This window comes from Mchenga conophoros, linkage group LG23, assembly GCF_057382185.1.
Source record: "Mchenga conophoros isolate Kocher_MC1m ecotype Shallow Benthic linkage group LG23, M_conophoros_male_GT1.1, whole genome shotgun sequence".
Taxonomy (NCBI): Eukaryota; Metazoa; Chordata; class Actinopteri; order Cichliformes; family Cichlidae; genus Mchenga; species Mchenga conophoros.
In genome coordinates, this window is record NC_140547.1 from 11,763,916 (window position 1) to 11,781,057 (window position 17,142).

The window sequence follows — 17,142 nt, forward strand, 5'->3', positions numbered from 1 at the left end:
AGTGTTTGGAGGATCTCGTCTCGTGTCCTTCCTCCAGTGTCTTCTACCCAGGTGAGACTCCAAGCTGATACCTCGCAAAGCATTTCGCATCTGAAACGTCTGCACACGACAGGCGACAGTTTCTGGATACAATTGTTGCAATATCGTTAATTTGCGAAAGCAGTTATAGTGTTAGTTTTGGATTTTTGCACATGACTTTGCAGTCAGTTTGACTGGCTTTTCGCAAACAGGAAATATCGTTGCTGTCAGCAAATCTCCATTTCTTGTAGTCCTAATAACAGCTAAAGAGATTCTCTAATGCTTTAGACGACCTCTCCTGAAAGGGACACAGCCAGAAGTAACCAAGTTACTGTCTGAAACGGCAAACATGGTGTGTTTAAGAGTAGCAATTCGATTATGAAGTGACATGCGTCGGGATCTCGGGGCTTAACCGTTTCCAGGTAAAATTCTGGATTTTTCATCAGGGATTTTTTTTTTCCAGTGGAGCTGCTGGTTTGTGTGATGCTACGTGATGAACAAGCACAAGTTTACAGTTGAAACACATGTACTGAACTGAAACTGCTCATGGGTCAGCTAAAGCAGCTGTCAAGCTCTTTTTCTCCTGTTACTGAAACACCCACCACCCCATCCAATTTTCTCCTTATCGCTTCCCTGTGGCAGCAGTTCTTCTCTTTTACCTTCGCTCTTATTTTTCTACCTGTTTATTCTTTTCTCTAACAACTTTCCTTCTTTTCTTTCTGCCTTTCTTCCTTCATTTTCCCTCTCTGCCTCTCCTCCACATGCCTCGGGGTCCTCAAGAGTTTCAGGAGTTCCACAGACTGTCCATTGTCTTGGGAATGTGCTTTGCTCTCTCCCCTCACCTCCTCCTCCTCCTCCTCCTGTCTGGCTGGAGACAAGGTTAGGTGGTGTTCAGCTTCTGGGTCCACAAGGCCACTGGGTTACAAGACGCTAACCTGATTAACTCCCCGCACCTGGACCAAGTCAGCTGATCAGGCTAAAGTTGAATATAGGCTCTTTTAAAAGAGGAGAGAGGATGAATGTAACTGTGTCGAGATTCTGGGATCAGCAGATTTACCACTGCATGAATAACGTGTGAAGGGAATACAGCGAATGATCAGATCTTAAAGATCTGAAAACAAGAAAATAAAAACACGTGTCAGTGATGGCTTTCCCGACCGCTTAACCCGTCTGTGTGTTTGGTTTAAGTCATTCTTAAAATCCATCCTTAGTGTGAGGGAAGAGATGACATGCCTCCAATTTCTTATCAGGCTTCTTGTGAATTTCTAAATTTATCAAAATACTTGAATCATTAGTTGTGACTTATGAGGTGGATGCTCCCTATGTGGTGGTGCCTCTGGGATACAAAATTGGTAGCGCGTGCCGTGTGTGTGTTTCTCACTGTGTGTGTGTGTTTCTGTGAGCATATATTCATATCTTTGTGGGGACCAAGAAGTGGAAGTTTACTATACTTGTGGGCACCAAAATCCTGTGTGTGTGTGTGTGTGTGTGTGTGTGTGTGTGTGTGTGTGTGTGTGTGTGTGTGTGTGTGTGTGTGTGTGTGTGTTTCTGACTGTGTGTGTCTCGCATACCCAACCCCCCATCCCAGCGTCTGGCACTCAGGAGGACTGCTCCTTCGCGAGCGTGTCTTCCTGCCAGGGCCTACGCACGCACACACACACAACACACACACACACACACACACACACACACACACACACACACACACACACACACACACACACACACACACACATTAAAATAGAAACGGGGTGAGTGGATTAGGCTGGTGTGAGATCTTTTTAAATGTGTGGTGTGTTTCTTTTGGTTGCTAAACATAATCGTCAGACACAACCTCAGCTCAGCAGACGGGATCGCATTTGGGCTGTGAGACAAATCTGCAGGCTGTTACAGTAGAAGACAGTAAAAACTTTGGTGTAATTCATCGAATTTTCTCTATCAGCAGCACATTACGCATTATAGCAATGGTAATTGTTTAACTACTGCGATGTGCAGACGTCTGACTTCAGCTTTGAGGTTCGCCACATTGCTTTAGGCGCTCTGGAATGTGTACAGCCCAACTGGAACTCCTTGGCTGCTCTCCCTCTCTCCATATATTTTTTATGTTGACGGTATACGGTACCACCACTTACTTCTCCTTTTCATCTTGCACCTTCTCGGCTCTGCAGAAATAAAATCCAGTTGTGTGAGCACAACATGAGGAAAAAAGCAGAGCGAGAGAGAAAGGAAGAAGTGAGCATGAGAATATGAAAGAATGCCAAAGAATAAGGAGGAGGTAGATATTGCTAACAAGGTTGCCAGAGACTCTTTTCATTTTTAATAGTCCCGTAGGAGGTCTGGCTGATAAAGTGTTATGTTATATTATTAAATCCTGGCAAAGTTGGAGCTGCAACAGATTCCAACAGTGGCAATTGTGAAAGCGAGTCTGTGGGTTTGATAAAATTCACCAAAATGAATGGACGGGATCTTTAAACCTTTAAACAACACGTGTCCCACATGTCTTCTTTTTTTTTTTTTTTTTTTTTTTTTTTTACTTTTTACAGGTAAGTAATTCTTTAATAAAAGCATCTGATATTTTATTTTCAATTTTCAAGTAAGGGATTGCCGGTTGTCGCCTCGTTCCAGTAGATTTTAGCAGCTTCTATCGCCTCTTTTGCACTTAAAAAAAAAAAAATCCCTGCAGATTTGATTCCCATACAGCCGAACACGGAGTCTGTCCTATTAAAATATGATTGTTTTGGTGGACTGGGACAAACGGTGGCACTGTGGTCCAGCAGCTTTTTCCAGTGTTTCTGAGTAGGATGCTTCTGCTTCCTTAGGCGCTAACATCAGCGAGAACAATAATCTCACGTATTGTCTTCTTCTGTGCCCAGTCTAGTTTCATTTCATCTTTTTTTATTTTTAAAGATCAGGCCTTATGCCACATGTTTGAAGGCATTTTTTGAGACTCAAAATGTGGCTTTAGTGTCAGGGTTACAATTGGTTATGGTTAGGTATTTAATTTTTCAGGGTTAGGGGCTATGGAAAGCATAATGTCAATTAGATGTCCCCACAAGATATGAATACCCTACATGTGTCTGCATGCGTGTGCACATTTAGCCTGTGTTTTAGTGCATGAAGGTAAAATCCACTGATGCTTTTATTCATCTGCCCAACAGAAGTTTGGGTCATTCCTTCCTTTATAATTTATATTCTGTAATTTTTTGTGTTACCAGCTTCATCTCAGCATTTCCCAGAATTACATTCTGCACAGCCCAGACAGCGGCTGTGAACCTGTTGATTTTCTGCTGTGGTGTTCTGGTTTTTGTTTTTTGTTTTTTTGCTTGGAGATGGCAGAGGAAAAAGTGATAATGAAAGCCATGGCAGAGGTTGAGGTTTTGTAGCTGAAAATAGGGAGCACCTCGCCTGCTTGGCAAAAAAGCAACATGGCTTTTGGCTGCATTGCATTCTTGGTGTAGAGAGGATGAGATGTCTGCGCCTCCTTTATGAGGGATTGCTCGCCGTGTAACTGTTGAATCTTGGTGTTAAAGGTCAGCTGATGAAAGACAAGGACGCGCGGCGCCTGACACGCTGTAGATGTGGAACTGAGCTGTAAAATGTAAATAAATGACAAACATTTATTTACATTTTTTGCAAACACTGAGAGAGAGCCATAAATGCGACACATATCTTCGGGTCTGGCTCTTTCCGGGGATGATCTGCAGCCCTGTCTGACCTGCACACCTGAGCATCTCACCTCAGGAAATATCCAGACATACTTCAGAGGGTGGAAGGATGCATGATAAAACCTTTTCTCCTATCTCTGACAAATACTCACACACCTTTCTTTCTCTGTCTATTAGGTTTTGTTTCTGAGCTCCGAGCGTTCTATTATTCCCTAATTAGCAGCATTAATAATCTTCAATTAGGCATTTAGCTTTGTGCACGTGTAACTCCTCATCCTTTGCTTAAAGTGTGTATGCGCGTGCTCGCCGACAAGCGTCATCGCGGCACCCTGTCCTCTGGTTCTGTCGTGGCTTTCCACCCAACACCAACTGTCTAATGAGGGAGTGAAAGGCCACGGGCGGAGTGGGAGGCAGGAGCTGAATATCAGTGTGTGTTTGTGTGTCTGCACACATGTTTGTGTGTGTAATTAAAGAGAAGTGCCAGCAGGGGGGACCGGTGTCAGAAAGGGTCACCAAGAGAGCAGCGGGCCATCGCCAAGCTTTGGTCATTAACTGCCGAGCGCCGGTAAAGGCGTGTGAAGGTACACAAGTGTATGTCAGGAGGCCAGGAACTAAATTAGTCTCCGTAAATATGTGTTTTACTTAGTTTACCCGTGTTTGTGTCACATTTCACTCAGAGTTTAGCTTTAGCGTTGAGTTAAAGACTTCATAAAGTATGCTGCGAGTCATTTTCAACATGTTTTGTTTATTATATTACCTTTATTGTTGTTTTCATGAGATTTCTGCGAGCCCAGTGCAGCATTTTTAGATCGCTTGTTTTGTACTAACTACAGTCTTAATCACAAAGAGAGAAAAAGATACATTTGGTCACGGTTGGTTGTTACGTTACCCCTTTAAAAAATATTAACATTGTGATATATCAAAGAGATACATTTACTTTTCCTTCTTTTTTTTAAAATAAGATACAAGATGGCAGCTTCTTCTTCCTCCTCCTTTTGAGGTCGGCAAAATCCTCTTCCTTCACACTGACAGCGGTGACGTCAGTCAACCTGATTTGATTGGTCAGATGGTCAGACTGGAGACAAATATTAGGTTAACCGGATCCTCAACAGAACCACTTATTTTGGACATAAAGCCATAAAAGTGATCGTCCACAAAAAACGTGTATCCACACAGTAAAGGTCATCTGGCGAAAGTTGAACCAGGCTGTTGCTGTGCGCCTTTGTTCCTTAATGCAGATAAGACTAAATCCTCTTAAATCCTCCCCGATTGTCCGACTTCTTGTGTTTTTGGTGATGGCGCCTTGTTCTCTTTGTTTTTATTATTAAGACTGTCAAGGACCAAAGCTAAAGTAAAACTTTAGTAATACATTGATCCAGAAAATGCTAATTCCTCCCGATTTACGTATAAACATCAAACAAAATTTCTGTTTTTGTTTGCTTGGCTTTCCTTATTTCAGGCTGTTTGTCGGTCACGTGGTGTTCCCTCCTCTTCACTCTGTCAGCTGCCATCCACAGAGAGCCACCGCATCAATATGATGTTTACAAGAGGCAGCAGTTGACGAGGAGAATAGTTTGTGTTTCTGCATTTGTTTGTTTCATCTCACTGTGTCTGCGTGTGTGTGTCCACAGTAATTTGTTTTCTTCCCTGACAGGTAGTGTGTGGATTGCCATGGGTTGATTGGTTATCCTGAGAGGTGTAGTGGGAGTTTAGGTGTGTGCTCCGGGGCTGCGTGGGGAGATCCGGGCGGCGTCCCCTCTCACAGAGCTTTCCCTCTGGGCTTCCAGCTCAGAGCAATAACTGGGTAGCTGGGAGGCTGCTCCGGGCGTCTGGGGCCCTAATATTGGGAGGAGATGGTTCAGAGACAGGAACAGTGCGAGGAGGAGGGATGTGTGTGTGTGTTTGTTTGTGTGTGTGTACTGCGGGGGGATCCCAAGCAGATTTGTTTACCGGTAACTAATTCACCTGATTGACATAACAGCTGCCAGAGCTATGGGAAGGCAACAGCATATGTGTGTGTTTGTGTGCAAGAACACCCCTGTGCATACTTACCATGCAGATTTTTCTGCATACCTGGTGTGTGTGTGTGTGTGTGTGTGTGTGTGTCTGCACACAGAGCAGACCCAGCCATTGAGGGGATTTCCATGTGGCAGGGTTTGGAGCAGGGTTCCTGGCAGAGCGACCCGGCAGTTCTCTGTCTTCCATCGATCGGAGCCGTCTGTCCGCCGGCAGCACCGCTCACACCGAGCTGCCTCGCTGCTAATCTTTATAGAGTTGACTTCACTGACAGTTATTGGAGCACTTGAAGCTAAGGGGAGGAGAAGGAGGGCCGTGACAGAAGGACAAATGGGAGAGATGGGAGGAGACGGCGATCGCAGTGACAGTCAGCAGGGTTGTGAAAAGTAATTCCTGGTTTGGTTTGCACACGGGCCACATGAAACCAACAGGAACTAAATACATAGACACATAACAGAGCGCTCAGTCTGGCGTGAGACACGCGTGTGCAAACACATCTCTGTGTAACTTTACGTGAACGTCAGCCATAACCGAATCACAAGGCTTCGCTCTGTCTTCGTTGTTTACATTAACAACTTCATCTCACCTGCTCTTCAGCAGTTTATGCTTTTTTGTTCAGCAGACAAAGAATGAAAAATAAAGCGATGCCCTGTTTTGGGAAACACGAGCTTGGACTGGACTCCGTTACTCTGTGTGTGGCTGCATGCGTGAACTTTGTGGTCAGAGGATCTCGGTTTGGGCGGTTTCATGTGTTTCTGCGTGAGTACAGTCAGGTAAGGCTAAACCCTTGGAAACGGAAATAAACACAGGCTTCCACACAGATATTCAGACACACTCACACAGATACTAACAGGTCAGTATCAGTGTTGTTGTGACCAGCAGGTAGCAGTGTGTTGGCCTGCTTGTCTGGACCCAGATAACGGCAGATCCATTACCCCCTGGAAGCTGAGGTCTGATCACTGGGCAGATAGAGCCGCTCACTCACTGTCTGTGGACCTAGCCGGTTAGCCAGCCTCCACCGTGGCACTAAAGAGGATCACAACAAGGGGCCAAAGGAGGGCAGACCCCCTTCTGTTAGAGGAAATTGTCAAATGCACGTCCTCCGATAATGCCTCTCTCGCATCTCGTGCAAGCCGGCGATGGTAAAGATTGCCGTGGTTATGTCACATCATGGGACACCTCAAAATGGCAGCTGCTGATCATCTTATCACTCGTTGGAGAGATTCAAGTCGTCTCAATTATAAACGCTAAGAGAACAAACTGAAATATGAAGTTTATTTTCGTTATTTAGCCTTTGTCTCAAGCACAGTGCGGTCTGTGTTATTATAGAATGGATTACAGTTTGAGAAATGCGCTCCTTTGTTTTCTTGCTTGAAGAGTTACACGGAAAGATTTATGCTCCTCTTCCAGCTGAGCCTCGTGTGCTGTTCTCCCGTGTTTGCTGAACTTACTGGCTTCTGGCTTTAGCTTATTTACCAGAAAAGATATGACAGTGATATCAATCTATTCGTCTAACTTTTGGAAAGAGTCTTTCCAACAAGTGAAACTACAGCGTTAAACAGATGCACCTCACAGACACAAAAAGACTTCAGATGCTGTGAATCTCGTCACGCATCAGCAGAGACGAGAGAATATCCTTAACTCATTTAGCTCATTTGCAAAACATGGAGGCGGCATGGATGGATGCAGGGTTAAGAAATGAAGATGTCGCATATCAATCGTGTAAGTTCATTAGTTACAAGTGAACCAAGAGAAAACATTGTGTTTGGGAAAGACGGGATCACGAAGTAATGTTATAAAAGTGGCGTATTGCAGGCGTCACTGGTCGTAAACGTTTCTGCTGAGAGTCGCTGTTTCAGTGGAAGAGCTGGATTCTTGGCTCATTTTTTGAAATAATGACCAAATTCGCAGTCAAATTTTTTGATTGTAGCTTGGAAGAACGATTGCAGTGAATTTGGCCTATTCATGAAGAAGCGTGTGCTGATTTGGACGAGGTGATGGCTTTTGTGGATCAGCAGCTTCAACACAATGGACTAATGCAACAGCATCGCCGCTTACATCAGCATCGCTCTTCTGCTTATGACATCGGCGGGTATTTGTGATGAAGTTATCGTTTTATAATCTCCGAAAATATTTTGTCTTGTAACTTTGCGAGTCTTTGTTTCGCCTAGATGCTCCACTTTAATCTCAGAGAACAGCTGAGCTTTTTCATGACTGTATTCTCTCTGAATATTACCCTCTCGCGGCTTTGTAATTTTTTTCAGCCTACAATGGGCCTAATACGTGTCGTAGAAATGCGGCGCTGATTATTGGCTGGCTCGGTGGGGATGGAGAGAGAGCTGAAGGAGAGCGACGGTGGTGAGGAGTTAGCACAGTGGAGGTTTTGTGTATCGGGTTTGTTTGTGCGGAGGGAAGAAAAGGAGAGAGATAGCTGTGGCAAAAAGGGCAGCAGCTATCAAAAGCCACAGGCTGCTTTAAACTCCACGTCTGTTTCTTTTTCTATCTTTTCCTCCTCTTTCTCTTCTCTCTCTTTCTTTTTGCTTTTCTCTCCCTCCACCTATCGCTTTCTCCCTCTCTCCCTCTCTCTGCTCCCTGGCCATGCTGATGATTGACGGCCTGAGGGTTTTAATGGGCACTGGAGAGCAGGAGCTGAGGTCGGGGTTGTCATGGCAACTAGGAGAAGGGGCCTTTTGCTGCTGCTTCACCTGAGTACTGTGGAGCCTCGTTGGCTGGCTGAGGCAGGCAGGCTCGCGCGTACGCACACACTCACTCGCCACACACACACACACACACACACACACACTCGTCACACGTACTTACATGCCAGCACCACTTCCATTCACTCTTCCTCCTCCCTCTAAGATGTCCTGCTGTCTATTGAGCTATCTTCTCTTTTCCTTTTTCTCATTCTTATTTCATCTTCCTATTTTCTCCCTCCCTCCCTCCGCACGGCCGTTAAAGCGCTGAGACAAACCGCAGTTGGTTAACCGTGCGCACGTGTGTTTGTGTTGGTGTGGACGCATGTATGTCAATATGTACAGTATTCAGCCCATTGTTTTTGCTGCCCATTGTTCAACAGGAGAAAAAAGCGCACCACTGCACACTTTACAGTCTCGCGCCCTTATTTTTATTTTTCAGTTGCTCCATCAATATGGCTCCTAGAAGTACAGAAGCCCAAATTATGCACAAAGGAGTCCCTCACCAAAACCAAGTAACAAGCAGCGACTTCTTTTCGCAGTTCACACACTCCATCTTGATTCAGAAAACACTTTTTTTTTTTTTGTTTTAATCCTGCAGTGATTATTAGCATAATCAGACCTAATAATGGATCCATTCAAACCCTCTCATACGCAAACACACACAGGCTCAAGATCTGAAACAACACAAATCATCTGCCACAATCATGCTTCTATGGGACCCAATCTGTTGCTTAGGCCAACCCCATTACCTGACCTGACCTGACCTGTCGGACCCTTTTCAACCTGGGAAGCGATTGCTGACTAAAGCCCCGCCCACACGTGATGGTCGGGGACCTTCGAGGCTCTCATGTCCTTCACGGTAAAAAGTAATATTATGAAATTCGGCTACATACCAATAGTGTGTGCTCATATACAGGACTTTTTCTTTCCATATTTTAACTACTCAATACTCTGTCATTTTTTTATGCATCTTCCTAAACAACACATCCTGATTTGCTCTGATGGTCAAAAAGACTAGTTAGAATTTCACGTTTTTATGTTTAATAGTTTTCCCCTTACTTGCACCTGTTTGTGTCGCTGCTGAATGGCTCTGGTCTCTGGTTGCCGAGTTGCTGCTCGTTGCTTCCTGTGTGGACATCGTGGTAGCCTCTGGGGACAATGGACAACTACACAAGACTTCCTGTTCCATCTGCTAATCACTGTTTACAAATACAGATGTACTTTAAAAAACTGATTAACTGTTTACAGACTGTAGCCAATGATTTTGAGATTGTTTCTGCGGGACATCGGTGTGGTTCACCGGGTTAAAGCTAATACTAAAGCTAACTGCATATCTACCCCGGTCTTTCTCCCAGCTTTCTTGTCTTCTTTTCTCTGTCCTGTCACATGAAGGCTAAACAGACTCTTTGGGGCCAAAGACTTTGTCCCCCTGTCGCAGATGTCTGTGAGACTGAGTCTCATTTAAGACCTGAGTTATTTGGCATTTATGCGTTAAAAGAAACATTGGGAGAGTTCACATGCTTCCCAGGCCACCAGGTCACAGTGGAAGGAAGAAAAATGATGCTTAGCACTTATTATAAGAGGGGTGAGTGTCCATTTTTTATCTGTGTGCTGTATTCTTTATTTTAAGGTTTGGAAGATCCTCTTGACCTCTTCCTCTTCTTGCTTGTCTACTGTTGAGGCTGGAAAGAACTGACAGTTCACACATAGACCTGAGAGTAATATAGAAGCATCTGTACTAAGCTCTTCTTCACTGTCTGACCTCTTCTCACCCTCTGAGAGAGCTCTCCAGCTCTTCCTCTCTTGGCCCGCTTCCTATTGTTTGCCAGCCTTTTCTGTTTAAATGTCTCCCCTCTCTCCTTTATGCCTTTCTCTTTCCAGTTTTGGCTCTTGCCTTACTTCTGTCGATGCCACATCCGTGCTCTGTCACGGTTGTTTTCAGAGCCCCACAGATTCACACCCTTTTGCCGCTGCAGTTTTTGCATGCGCGATTGTGCGCGCCCTGCCTCGTGGCCCCGGGGCGTGCTAGTTAGTGTCTGGGCTGTGCAGGTCAGGCGAGGCACGGAGGGAAGTGAGCGGAGCTCCGGTTACAGTGGGGGAAGGGCTGGAGGAGAGCGCTGTGTATGTGCATTTGTAAATTATGTGGATTTGCATCTATGTTCAATAGCAGATATTGAGGCTTTTAATTGGTTATGCTTAATCAAAAGACCCATGGTTATAGTTAAGGCCGTTAGATTGTGTTCATCTTTAAGAGAAAGCAACAGTGACTATTTTGGTACACCCGTCCATCCTCCACAGCCTTTGGAGTAACAGCATCTAGGTCGTGTCTGGAAGACATTAAGACGGGTTGCTTGTTAGATGTCGGGGTATCTGTGCGGTCTTAGCTTTTCAGTTCTTCTTCCACAGGAATCATTGCAACTTTTTTTAATTGCTCCTTGCATTGCCCTGGCCATGCCAACGATGTGCTGATGGTCGGCACGACTGAGGCAGCGCCACATCTGTCTCTTCTCCCTGATGTTTAGCATCATTATTACTGTGAGAGAAAAGATTAAATACAGTCCAAAATCAATACAAGTCATAGATGCATTCAAGTGACACATTTATGCCCTGTTTTTGTTTTTTGTTTTTTTTTACTTTAGCAGTTATTGGAAAAAAAGTGCTGTCCATTCATAGCGCAACGGGGAAACTAGTTTACTCCAAACCCACAGAATTCCTTCCTTAATGTTCCCACTAAATTACCATATTTGCATTTTGTTTTTGTGTCCATCGATTGGTTTATCACAGCACCCAGACAATCATATCTCCGTCAGATATCGTGAGATATCTGTAATTGCTCCATTTGCTCCAGAAAGAGCGCAATCAGGCTGAAAAAAAGGAAAAAAGTTTGATGGCAAATCATTTCCGAACAGCGCGTATCTCTTTCTATTAATTTTGGCAGACACAGGATTGTTTTAACACCTTGCCGATCGTTGATTGTCCCGTGACTGTGTGTTAATCCGCTGAAGGGAAATGCAGAGGCTTTTATTTTGGTTTTGTTGTGGTTGTTCTTTCAGAGCGCGGCCGCTGCTCCCAGTCCAGTGATGGGCAACATGCCACCCAATGATGGCATGCCAGGAGGACCCATGCCCCCGGGCTTCTTTCAAGTAAGAAAAATGACCTTCCGTCTGACTTCATCCCTCACCCACCCCCACAATCACCTCCAACCATCACCCCTCCCTTAGCCATGGCTAAGCCTATCCCTCTGTCTCCTCCTCCTTTTTTTAGCCTCTTTAGCTGTCCTAATCCCTGTCCAGATGTGTTCCCTTCTCTGTCTCTCTGCGTCCATCCCATATGTCCATATGCCCGGGATGTTAACTCCTGGTGCTCTGTCTGCTGCTCTAGACTCTACCCGTAGAGTTTTCTGTGTTACCGTGTGCTTTCCAGAATATGAAATGCCTTTGCAAGTGAAGGAGGTGTTGGGTTTGCTGGGAGGGGAGGAAAAAGCAGAGTGAAGAGGAGGCTATTTTCTCTGGTCTGTGTTGCTTCACTAATTCCTCCTGTCATCACTGTTCTCTGAGGGCTGTCTCAAAGGCTGACGAGGTCACTCGCACTCTTTTCTCTGTTTCCGTCACTCTCACATATTCAAATGAGGACATATAGGAGCCTTATTTGACACTGTGACACACATTAAACTCGTAACATTTACAAAATTGAGGTTTTAAAGTAACTGTACCCCCAAAGATATGCTGTGAATTGCTGAGGGTGAGAACAGGAAATCTGAATTGGCTTAAAGCAGCTTTTCTACAGCAGACAGTTTGAGTAAGAAAGAAGTCACCAGCAAATATGAGATTTTTCACATTATACCATGAGCAATTCAGGTGAAACGCCTACGGAAGGAAGAGGGCATTCATCCCCTGCAAAAGTTTGATGTCATTTAGCGAAACCCTGGACATCTTCTTGTGGAGTGGAGCCTTTAAAGGAGTAGTACAACATTCAGCCAACTCAGCTCCATTTACTGACAGTTTCCACGCAGTCTGTAGGTCACGTAAAGGAGCTGTCTGCAAAGACACCAAAGCAATCACAAGGTTGTTTTTGGTGGCTTTCAACGCAGCAGCCGAGAGCAACCCTTTCCCTCTGGTCTGTAACCGAGCGTTTTTCCCTAGCGACCATTGGTTGCCAAGGAGTTGCCGACCGGCTGCTGAATTTTATTGGTTAGAGTTTGGAAAAAGTCCTCTCTGTCCAAAGATAACAAAGCTCCTTCAATCGCTAATGCTAGCTAGAAGGGTTGTCCTGCTAACCATGTAAGATCAATAACTGTCAGCAGAATATTGAATATATAATATTCAGTCACCAGATCCCAGCCTCGTGCTCACATTGGTTGATATATATATATATATATATATTCTTTTAAATTTAATTAATTTTCCTTAAATTAATAAACAAAGATGTTTATTAATGCATTTATTGTTATTTTATTTTTAAAGTTTTATTTTTGAGATTTTTGTTTGTAAATCCCTGTGATGTGTAAGAGTCTTGCTAGCGTCTCAGCCATTTAAAGACTTTCTCCTGAGTTAAACATCAAACAGGATTCGGCTGACCAGGCAATGCAATAAAATTACAATACGTCTTTAAGAATAATACTTTACTTTATTAATCCTTTGTGAGTATAATTAAACATGCTCAGTGCTGTAAGCATGCTGCACAAATTTCCTCTCACTCTCTGTCTATAGCATACCTGATGTTTCCATACGTACAGTTTGAGTACAGCCTGTTTTTTCTTGTTTGATTGGCAGCGTGTCATGTTCTGTGTGTGTGTGTGTGTGTGTGTGTGTGTGTGTGTGTGTGTGTGTGTGCGTGCGCATGCATGTACATGCTGGGGTGGTAGAGAATGTTAATGATGTATGAGCAGTGAGCAGGCCAGGGAGAGAGCTATCTGATGGTGTTGCGTGAGTGACATTGCTTTCCATAAATAGACCCTGTGTGCAGGGCAGACAGACAGACAGACAGGATGGGCAGAGAGGAGGAGAACAAGGAGGGATGGATGCTGTATTCACTTTCATCTTTTCTTCTCTTTTCATCCATCCTTCTTCTCTTTCTCCTCCCCTCTTCAGCTCAGATTAGCTGAGCAAAGCAGGAAAAGGTGAAGAAAACAAGAAAACAAAGGTGCGAGCACAGAGCCTGCACAGTGCACCGAGACAAAATGCTCCCAGTGCCACTGCAAAGATTTCCCTAAATCAAGCTCACACTGTTAGTGGTACAACAGCATCCTTCAACATGAGCCAGAGCCGAAGCCCCGCTCATTGCTTTCTGTAGGTAGCTGACATTAATTCCCCATTGAACTAATGGCTGCGGTCCACGCTGAAAGTGCAGGCTGCTGAGAATTCTGCATTGCATTTGTTCATTCAAATGAAGGGGAAGCTGTTTCACCCCCCCCCCCCTTCGCACACATTGTTGAAATTGTGCTCGTGTCCTCAGTCACTCCTGAGATACGGTTAGTCGAGTGGACCACAGTCTTGCCGTAGAATTGTGAATGGATTACATCGAGCTAAGCGAAATTTCCTCGGCGTTTCGGTCATTTCTCATCTGAACTCTGGGTCGGCTTCCTTTCCCACCTTCTCCCTCCCTCACCTTCTCCTTCACACGCCAGGTATCCTTCTTCATGACATTTCTTCACTCTCTCCATTTCCCTTGTTTTTGAAACTATTATTTCTCACACGCCGCTTCAGTGACACATGCTTACTCACCGACTGTGTGTGAACTGCTCGTGTGTGCTGTGTGTGTGTTTTTTCCCAGTTGCTCTAGCATAGCAATTAACATAGGTGACCCCAACACTGTTATTGGCTCCAGTCCTGGGAGAGAGGGATGAGGGGCAAAGACAGGACACTGGAGGAAAATAGAGATGGGAGGAGGAGGGTCTTCCTTCATGTTATCCTAATGTGTAGCTCACAGGGTGAGCCTGGCATTCGGGGGTGGGTGCGGGGGAGGGGGGGGGCATCATTTAGGCAGAAAGACAGAAGAAGAAAGAGAATAGAATAAGTGTCTACACGTTTGGTGTGTAGTCCTTCGTCTCTCAGCAGAAGTCCATCGCTGCTGCATCATAGCCCTCTGGGGAGGGCAAGCAAAAGGGGAGATGACACGGGGGAGGAGGGGGGGAGGGAAAATTAGGGACGAGAGGCAACAAGGAGAGATAGAGGAGGGTGGAGGAGGGGAAAAAGAAGAGGACAGTGAGATGTCAGGGGAGTCTTTCCAAAATCTTTTTTTTTTTCAAATGAGAAAATGAACATTAAATGATCTGAAGCGCCTCGCTCTCGAGCTGCTTCTGTGATCTACACACGACACGTAACGCAGTCAAAAACACAGAGCGCACTCTCGTAGGGGTGTAAACCAGCCGGGGTGGGGCATCCTCTCTCTACTAAACTGGAATTGTTCCTCTTGCCAAAAAAAAAATAAAAAAGAGGATCGAGAGTCAAAGGCTGTGCAATTTACGGCAAGTAATTGCAGCTCTTCAGGGACAACACGAAAAAGCACAACAAGAGGATTAGGTTTGATTACACATTTAAGAACAAGCAACCCAGGTATCAAAGGCAAATTTAAGAACCTGTTCAAAGCTGACACATGGCACGCACATGGCGAATTAGGGAGACATCTGCGCTCGGTAATTTATTTATCAAAGGTAAGACTGGGCTCGGGGTTCAGTCCGGTCAGTCGTATTACAAAGATGCAGATAAATAAGGTGAAGTGCTTCGGAAAGTGAATGACAGACTGCAAACCGTACAGAAGTGATTGAGGAATAGCATCTGAAATATTATTTCTTCTGTTAGGGCCGGCGCCGGTCCTTTAGTGGAGATTGCGGACTTTACAGAGGGATAATCACAAAGTTGCCCAAAGTTAACAAAGTGAGGTGTAACAGTGTTCAACCTCTCAACAAAAACCACCGACATATTTAAAAAGTTATGCAAAAATGTTTAATCTGCTTTTCTAACACATGTGAAAAAGCAGCGTGAGTGGAAGACACAGATGTCAAAGGACCCAGACGAGTCAAAACTTTCCACTGAGAAGAGGGACTCTGCTTATCCTTGAGAGGACAGCCACAAAGATCATACCCAACAATTCCCCTTGAATGACAGACTTTAAAATGAGAAGCAGTACTCGGGAAAACCTTTTCTCTGCATCGTGTACCTGCACTTTCCTTTAGACTTGGCTCATGAACATTAATGATGAATGATAATAAGGAATGAAGCCTTTTTCTCCTGCTGTTCATGCTTCACCTCCACCATCACGTGATTTCATCTGTTTAGAGGCAAACATCACATGTTTCTCTGCGTGTTGGTGAAAGAGCTCAGGTCCTGGTGTAGTATTGCTTCAGTATCTTTGTAGACTGTGTCTGCATGTCGTAGCCGTGCACTGCAACCAGAAGGCAACGAGCTGTTGGCTTTTTGGAGGACGGCATCACCTCGCGATGAACAACACGCAGAGAGCAGAAGAATGTGGGCGAAGCAGTGGCGAGTGGCGTCGCCACCACGTCCTGCCAATGAGCACACTTCCGCTATATTGCGTAGCAGCCCCCTCTCCCCATACGTGGCAATTAAGTTGGCAATACATCGCTGCTCCGTCTGGAAATTCACAATGGACAAAGACCTTCTTTGTCGTTTCGTGAAGCTGAGAGTTAAAACAACGTAAAGTGTCCCTGCTGCCGTTGTTTGAGGTGTGCTTTTGTACTGCTTTGTGCTTAACTCATTTGTTGCTCCTTTCGAAAAGACAAATTTTCAGCCAGTCAACATTCGACCAGCACGTAGCATCACGGCTGTCGTACTGCATGCTTTTGGCTTTTTTGGAAACGTGTCCCTGCGGCCTCTACATTGGTTGAATTCCCACAATCCTTCTCACAGATCCACACTGGTGCACCAATGGTTGGGCAGAAGCCTTAAGCACCAACAGTGAAGTAAGCATGAATAGTTTTCATCAATTAAAAAGCAGGTGGCTCCATTTTGGGGAACTTTCCATTGATACTCATGATTACTGAGGCCATGCCTCTGGGAGGGGGGGGGGCATATCGCCTGTAGCAGTACCCCTTGTTCTTGTTGCTAATTTTTCTTTTCTGACTCTGGACTCGTCCTGCTGCTGATCAGATGCTTCTTGGCTGTGCCGCCTATTAATGTTTAAAACCTCAAAAACCTTTGCACGATACTGTAAATAATTTGGCACCGTCCCAGCGGGTTAACGGCTATCCTCCGGGAGAAAACACTCCTGATCGCGTGCTCCCGTCTCTGAGCTGACATGTTGCCATGTTGTATAGCATGAGCTAGCAGGAGACCCACTGCTGCCACTGCTGCTCTCTCTGGAATGTTAGCAAGGAATGACAATGAGTGTGCATTCAGTGTGTGTGTGTGTGTGTGTGTGTGTGTGTGTGTGTGTGTGTGTGTGTGTGTGTGTGTGTGCGCTGCTACTCCTGGCTTTGTTTGTTGTGTTCAGTGATGCAGGCTGCTTTGTGTTCTCACTCTTTGTGTGTGTGTGTGTGTCCAGAAGTTTGACAGAAGTTACACACTGCCCTCTAGTGTTGGCAGCTATAAACAGGTGAAAAACCCTCAGCAGGCTGCTACTCTTCCACCCCTCTCTCCCTCGCTCTCACTCTTTCTGTTAGTGGTCCATCAGGGGCAGCAGTGTGGGTCTTCCTTAAGCTGAAATGAGCGGTGAGGAGGCGAGGGGGTTGCGTTGATGGGTGTGTGGTACTGTGCCAAGCTGTTATCTCCTTAGCCGGGTAGAAA

The 17,142-nt window shown here is 45.1% G+C and overlaps 1 protein-coding gene across 2 annotated transcripts in view; it reads left to right on the plus strand.

Moving 5' to 3' along the window:
* ssbp4 (single stranded DNA binding protein 4) overlaps window positions 1–17,142 on the plus strand; it is an 89,556-nt gene that overhangs the window by 53,622 nt on the left and 18,792 nt on the right. For both annotated transcript variants that reach the window (XM_085264233.1, XM_085264234.1), the window contains exon 5: window positions 11,452–11,541. In XM_085264233.1, the coding sequence (XP_085120359.1) occupies window positions 11,452–11,541 (90 nt within the window). The remainder of the gene's footprint in view (window positions 1–11,451; window positions 11,542–17,142) is intronic.